At 35.0% G+C, this 7,449-nt stretch overlaps 1 protein-coding gene across 2 annotated transcripts; it reads left to right on the top strand.

The window, feature by feature from the left end:
- The first annotated feature begins 3,330 nt into the window (after nt 1-3,330).
- LOC111407920 (monogalactosyldiacylglycerol synthase 2, chloroplastic-like) lies at nt 3,331-6,702 on the top strand. 2 transcript variants are annotated; one of them, XM_023037635.1, is made up of 8 exons: nt 3,331-4,063; nt 4,482-4,654; nt 5,061-5,222; nt 5,338-5,479; nt 5,606-5,830; nt 5,936-5,998; nt 6,139-6,213; nt 6,307-6,702. In XM_023037635.1, exons 1-8 carry the CDS (start codon nt 3,806-3,808, stop codon nt 6,568-6,570), a joined length of 1,362 nt encoding a protein of 453 aa, XP_022893403.1. In that variant the 5' UTR covers nt 3,331-3,805; the 3' UTR covers nt 6,571-6,702. The 2 variants fall into 2 exon arrangements, with proteins under 2 accessions (XP_022893403.1, XP_022893404.1); XM_023037636.1 differs by lacking the exon at nt 3,331-4,063 and adding an exon at nt 4,246-4,337.
- The last annotated feature ends 747 nt before the right edge of the window (nt 6,703-7,449 follow it).

Below are 7,449 nucleotides of genomic sequence, written 5' to 3' on the forward strand. Positions count from 1 at the left end.
CCATGAATCATCTAATGCCTTATCACATTTCATTTACATCAAAATGACTTTCATTTTCTGACTCCACATATCAAAATCAATTTTACCATCAACTTGACTAACTTCAAATTTAGCAGTAGCCATGATGCATACAAGTTATCACACAAAGATTATCAAGAATTCAGAACAATTGAAGCAGGAAGTCCAAATTCCCAATTTGAAATCACAGAATAGTACATGATTTCAATAGTCTTAAAATATCAACAGAGAGAGTAAGCAGGATCAATCAATAGAATGCAATCACTAAGATCAAATTACAAGGTTTCACAGATTCCTCCAGCAAGATTCTCCAAAGCTACGCACCCATACTTGATTTATCTCATATTCCAGAGGCCTCACAGGAGCCACTGGACAAAGATTAGTCTCAAGGGGGTTTCAATGGTGTATTAAAAAATCAAGAAAAGTTCAAGAAACCCTATTTCTTAAATGTAATATAAAGTAAATTGAAAAGATCTCACTCAGTGATTCAAATATGCTTTTCAGCAGTTCCAAAAATTTCAGATCTGTTGAAGATCCACCTTTTTCTCCAAGATTCAGGTATCATGCTCCTCAGTGTGGCTCTGATACCACTAAAAGCCAAATGTCACACAATATTAAAATGAGAAGCAAGATAATCAAAACAGCCTGAAGTAAAACAATGCAGAATATTAAAGATTCGACACAATAAATCTTTCGGCCTAAGCCCCGGAGGTTCGACGATCGCTTCAAACGCCTACATCTCCCGTTGAGCATCCAACAAGTTGGATTACGCTCGGTTGCACTATATTGGCCAAAATTGGCAATGAAGGTTTACAAATGTTCAACAAATACAAAGAGATAAAGCAAAGACACTTATCTCTCAAGATTGACCAACACCTTCGAAGAATCACAAAGAATCTTCATTGCATCCCTCTTAAAACATCACAACTCAAAAGAACAAATGATTTTACAGATAATCACTCAGAATATCTAACCAGATCACTAAAATTTTCATGTTTAAAGCCTCAAATCAGAGATTTGAGCCAAAGAATCAGAACTGATGAAACCCTAACCAGACGAGAGGTTTTTCTCTCACAAGAATCAAGAGTCAGACGCGTTAATTGAGTGTGTGTTGTGCCAAGTGAAACGGCACCAATAATAGAAGGTTCCAATCCAATCCAACAGTCCAGGTCAAGCCACATGTCTCCATCCAATTGAAAGTGTCAATTTAATATAAAGTTACAGTTTCATAAAACATGACTTTTCAGTATCATAAAATCTTGGAAGCATATAACCATGGTTCGAGTCTCACATGGGGCATCACCATTAGAAGAAAAAGAAGGAATCAAACTGTGGCTCTTCAAAAAAATTTCCTGCCAAGCTCGAGGATTCCAAGTTAGTGAAGAACAGCCTGTTGGCAACCCAAAGTGGAGATTTTGATGAAGAGGGTATGAAAACATGACCCGTTTTGATTTTTTACTTCAAAGCTTTATCTTGATTTTTTTTTTTGTTTATTAGTTTTCAAGTACTGAAGGACCACCTCAATCCATGGCTTATGCCCATGATACACAGTACTGGTCCACTGGATAGCACTGTACGGGATAAGATATGAGATTTTGAGTTATTTTTTCTTTCATAAACCTATTCGGTGGTGTTGAGTCCTGTCTAACAGATATGTTTAAATTATTTTAATTAGCATCTGGAAGTGATTGTTCATGTTTTAGAATAAATTCTAAGAGAATAATGCTTTATTTGCTCAACTCTAGCTATCCTTGTAGTGATATGGATCCTTAAATTTTTAAAATGTTAAAAAAAAAAAAAAAGGGCTTCAAATGGGGCAAGCCATCGTCCTATGTCTAAGGGAAGGGGCGGGGGGAGGGTGAGGCACAACGGGGATGCCCTTCCTTGAACCTTACCCACTGCCATCTCTACCCTCGAGTCTCATTCTTCATCAAAATTGAATGTTATTTGCAACCACTATTCAACAAATTCACTATTCCAACAGACTCGTTGCACTTGGTGATCGGTTTAAAGGATAACAAATGACGTTTCCAACACAAATCCTTTTGCACAAGGTCCCATAGAAGATTTATTGAAAGGTAGGACTTTCTATTTTTATCTTAGAAGTCACTACTATTAAAATATTCCTTTCATGACTCATTTTATGTAGAGAAAAGTGATATTTCCATCAAATACGATACGATTAATTGAGTTAAAGTAATCAGTTGCATTAATTCCTCAAGTAAAAATGTCAATTCACAAAATTATCTCGATTATAAGTAGTATCGATTTAAACAAGAAACCTTATCCTTTACTCTTTTAAAATAATATATGCTCCACCATACATGTGCCACGTCTGGTGCCTTGTGCCGCACAAATTCAGTCAGTTTCTTAAATTTCTATGGGTAGAAACCAAATGAAATCGAATGTGCGGTAAAGAAAGCAGGGTACCGCTATTTTGATCCACACTTTTTATATATACATTCACTTTTAAAAATTAAATTTTGTTATATTTTAAATTCTATGTAAATTTACTTAAATAGATATAAACAAAATTAAATAAAAATACATAACTCTAAATTGATACAATAGTTTTTATTTTCATTTGTGCTTAACTATAAAGAAGAATTCATGAATATAATTATAGGTGATGGTGGCCTTAAATATGATTTCTGTGCCGGGAATCATATTGAATTTCGAAGAACGCAGAATGGAATCTAATGCAATTTCATTAGTTAATCAAGAAAGAATAATAATTGTAACCAACAAAGTGAGTAAAATTCAATTTGTTTAATCAAACTTTCTTTTTTACTTCTTTAGTCTTTGTTGTTTGAAACATTCTAATACTCAAAACTTGAATAGACAAAGAATTAATTCCATGTTCATTCAGTTCAGTTTTGTTCTTATTTCATTCATTTAGTCTAAGAGCATATGGTTTTAGGGATTGGGCGAATCTATAATGATAGATATGTATTTAAAGTGGGATGAATATATAAAATTCACGTGGATGTATGTTATTTAAATGAATGAATTTAATAAAGATAAAATTGAAATATGACGTGGATGTTAATAATATTTTTTAAAATTTTATTAGAAATGAACTTAAAATGAGATGTACTTATAAAAATATGTATGAAAATAGCAGCACTCAGAAATTATAACAATAAATACCCGCAAAAATGGCCCCCAACAAACAACATGCAAGTCAAAAACAACTGTGGATGTAATAAGATCCTTGTAAAAAATCCGAATCTGCTCAGTGGAACATTGCCTGTCAGATGGCTGATCCAACGGCTATAAGTCCTTCACTCACTGCCTAACAAAAGTGAACAAAAGTTCTCCTGATGGCATCATTCGAGTGTCCAAAATTGCACCATTTCCTTCTTATAATCAGAAAAAAAGTAATCATATTTGGCCAACTCATACTCTTCTTTCCCTAGCTGTCTTTGTCTGCCGCCTCTCACTTCGCCTCTTGATTCGCCGGATTTCCCGGCCAGTTTGCAAGAATTCCTCACCTTGGTCTTCTTGGATTTTCTTGATTTGCCGGCGAGTTTCAAGAACTCTGCAACTGGGTTTTCTTGATTTGTTTTGTTGCCTGTGTCAATATCTATTGTTGGATCCCTTTCTTTTGACTTGCCGGGAAAGGTATATACAATCATTTATACGTATATACCGATTCATATATGAGAATTTATTTCTCAGTTCTCATTTCTGAAAGATCCCCTTTTCCGTTTGATCTTAATCATTGGCAAAAATTCTTAAAAAGAAATTACACGTCTATATATACAAATTCGTTATTTGCTTATATATGGTGATGTCGGTGTCTCCAAGGAAATCGATAAACAAGGTGTTTGAGAGGGTTGGGGTGTATGGTTTTGGAGGAAGCAGCCAAAAGAGGTGCAAGTATGCAATTGAAGATGAAGATGGGACCATGGAAATGGAGCAAATTGGTGCTGAAAGGACGAAAAATGTGCTGATTCTGATGAGCGATACTGGTGGCGGCCACCGTGCATCGGCAGAGGCGATTCGAGATGCGTTCCAGCTGGAATATGGGGATGAATATAGGGTAAGTTAATTAATGATTTTAATTTTTTTAAATCTTCCAACTTTGGCAAATTTTATGGCTGTTTATATGTCAATAAACTAGGCCCTAAAATAGTGTTTTTGAATAGAGTTGATAAATTCTTAGAGCTAAAAAATTGCTTATTTGCATAGTTTTTGCTCTTTCACAAACTCTCGCCTTTGTATTTTTGTCCTTGTTGCTTTGCAGAAGTAGTCCATTCTTTGTCATAAATTGTGGTATGGGAAAACTGCGTTCGCTCATGGAAAAAATTGTTCAGGTCTCTTATGGAAAAAAATGGTTCTTCCAAGTTATTTTGATGCTATACTGAATTTTGATCTTTAATTTTGGATTTTCGATGCGTGATGCTACTCAAACTTTGTGTTTCCTCAATTTGTTTATGTTATATTTCTGTGTTTCACAGATTTTTGTGAAGGATGTTTGGAAGGAGTACACAGGCTGGCCGCTGAATGATATGGAGAACCAGTACAAATTCATGGTTAAACATGTGCAGCTTTGGAAGGTTGCATTTCACGGCACCTCTCCTAAATGGATACACTCTTCCTATCTTGCAGCCATTGCCGCCTTTTATGCCAAGTATGTTTTCTTTGTCCTTGTGATTCTTCTCACCTCTACTCTTGATTCACATATGATTTTATTACTTGTAATGCCATCAAGTGGAACCAAAGAGAGTACATAGGCTTAAATAGCCTATATTAAATTTATTGAGTATGAGGTTTAATGTAACGTATGTTTGTTGTTGGTGCCAACGAGTGGCTTCTGGATGTCCTAAACATTTACGAATAATGTTATTTGCTGGCAATCTTTCTGCGGACATACATATGACAAGTGGTTATTTGATGTATGAGCCAATAAAAAACTATCACATTAATGCATCGAATAACCATTTGCCATACATATGCAACGTAGGGCAACTGCAAATAATATTATAATTCTTACGTTCAATACTTGCTAACTTCTGCCGTATGTTTCGGTATTTAAGGGAGGTTGAGGCTGGCCTAATGGAGTACAAACCCGATATCATCATCAGTGTCCATCCTCTTATGCAGCATATTCCACTTTGGATACTGAGATGGCAAGGATTACAGAAGAAAGTTATTTTTGTTACAGTCATTACAGATCTCAATACGTGCCACCGCACATGGTAATTTACAAATGTTCTTATTTCGTTTTTTGTAAAACGTTAAGTGCATTTGCGAGTTTCTTGATCTGTTGAACTCTAATCTTTCCGTACTGATATAAAAACGTTATGTATTAAGGTTTCATCCGTCTGTCAATCGGCTGTACTGCCCCTCAGAAGCTGTTGCAAAGAGAGCTTCACTAGATGGACTCGAACAATCCCAAATTCGTGTGTGTGGGTTGCCCATCCGACCTTCTTTTGTTCAGGCGGTTCTATCCAAGGTGAACATTAGTTTTCATCTTTCCTGATTAAGTTTGTCTTGAAAAGAAAACATGATTTTTATTTAACTATTCAATAGAATTTGATTAGTATGTTGATCTGGCTCTTGGATGTTCTTTCCTCAATAGGATGATTTAAGAGTTGAACTTGAGATGAATCTTGACTTGCCAGCCGTCCTGCTAATGGGAGGTGGTGAAGGAATGGGCCCTGTAAGGAAAACTGCCGAGGCTTTGGCAGAATCTCTGTATGATAAAGAGCTCGAGAAGCCAATAGGGCAACTGATTATCATCTGTGGGCGCAATGAGATGCTAGCCTCCACATTGAAATCACTTGAATGGAAAATCCCCGTCAAGGTAACCGCTTTTCTCTTTAAGGACTTGTATTGAACTGCAAACTAAATGTGTTCTTTTTGGCAGACTATTTATTTCGGAGATGTGGATTCTTCTTGTTAAATGTAGGTTAGAGGGTTCGAGAAGCAAATGGAGAAATGGATGGGTGCTAGCGACTGTATTATTACAAAAGTACGTAATCATTATTTATCTTCATTCGATGTAACTTACTGATATGAGAAGGAAGTTAAGATCTTGTTCATACTAAACATAAATTATGTAAGTGATTTAGCATTCTGGATTAGGATTTAACATGTTTGTCGGGTATATAGGCTGGACCGGGTACCATTACAGAGGCATTGATAAGAGGCCTTCCGATAATTCTGAATGACTATATTCCCGGACAAGTACGTGTACCCGAACTTCTATTACATCTTCTGGCTAATTTCCTGGGACAGCAACAATATTTGTTACTGATATTTGTTTCTTTACCATGACAGGAAAAGGGAAATGTTCCATATGTAGTTGACAATGGGGCTGGAGTGTTCACCCGAAGTCCTAATGAAACCGCACAACTGGTGGCAGAGTGGTTTAGCACAAAGACGGACGAGCTCAAAAAAATGTCAGAGAACGCGCTAAAACTTGCCCAACCAAATGCAGTGTTCGACATTGTGAAAGACATTCACGAACTAGCTTGCCAACGAGGTCCCCTTGCAAACATCCCCTACGTTTTGACATCTTCATTCTCGAGTTTAATTTGCTAATAGACATTCGCATTCTGCGTGAGTAGGACGCCATGTACAGATAGCTAGCTTCAATGATATTATTTTTTGATCTCAGCAGATGCTCAAACTGTTACTTTTTACATTAGAGAACCGAACCCTTTCAATGATTTAGTCAAAAGAAAGACTTTTGGATTTTTGTTTTTTCCTTTTCTTTTTAGACTAATTATAATTTTATTATTATTATTATTATTATTATTATTATTTTTTTTTTTTTTTTAACGTTTATTTGAAGTGACCTTTATTTGTTGCATATTGAATGTTAAACGACTTGTGGAATGAAGTTGCTTCCAAGTTTGGAGAAAGTGATATTTATCAGCAAATTCAAACTTCTAAACATTACCCTACTAATATATTTATCTATTTATCTCATTTACGCCAATAATGCTCATTTCAAACTCAATATCATTTATCGATATTTTTTTTACTCTCTCTAACACATCCCTTATCGAGAAAATCATAATTTTATGTCAATGCCCGTGCAAAACTATTTGTGAACTAATAACGGTGGGAAAGCTCGATTAAAAATTTGATTGATTAGAGAGAAGGAAAAATATATTTATCCTCAACATAATTAAAGGCTCTAATATTAATGTATTTTAAAAAAAACCTGCTTTAAAAAAAGTAAAAAATTTTGATATAATGAAAGGAAGCAAGTTGCAATAAAACTAATTATTTAATAAAAATATTAAATCTTAAGTGTGCAGCCATGTCCTAAACTTTACTAAATGTAAATGATATATATATTTAATATGCCAAAATGCCAGTCACTTTCAAATGCTGCCACGTGGAGGATCTAATTGACTCTCAGATATTATTTGACTAAAAAATAGATTATGGAATTTTATAGGAACAATGTAA

The sequence above is a fragment of the Olea europaea genome, chromosome 13 (assembly GCF_002742605.1).
Source record: "Olea europaea var. sylvestris chromosome 13, O_europaea_v1, whole genome shotgun sequence".
Classification (NCBI taxonomy): Eukaryota; Viridiplantae; Streptophyta; class Magnoliopsida; order Lamiales; family Oleaceae; genus Olea; species Olea europaea.

Bases quoted from the DNA above. Each gene is read 5' to 3' on its own strand.
- LOC111407920 (XM_023037635.1), top strand. From the start codon at position 3,806: ATGGTGATGTCGGTGTCTCCAAGGAAATCGATAAACAAGGTGTTTGAG. The intron at 4,064-4,481 runs GTAAGTTAATTA...TGTGTTTCACAG, and splicing joins AATATGGGGATGAATATAGG to ATTTTTGTGAAGGATGTTTG. The intron at 5,999-6,138 runs GTACGTAATCAT...TCGGGTATATAG, and splicing joins GCGACTGTATTATTACAAAA to GCTGGACCGGGTACCATTAC.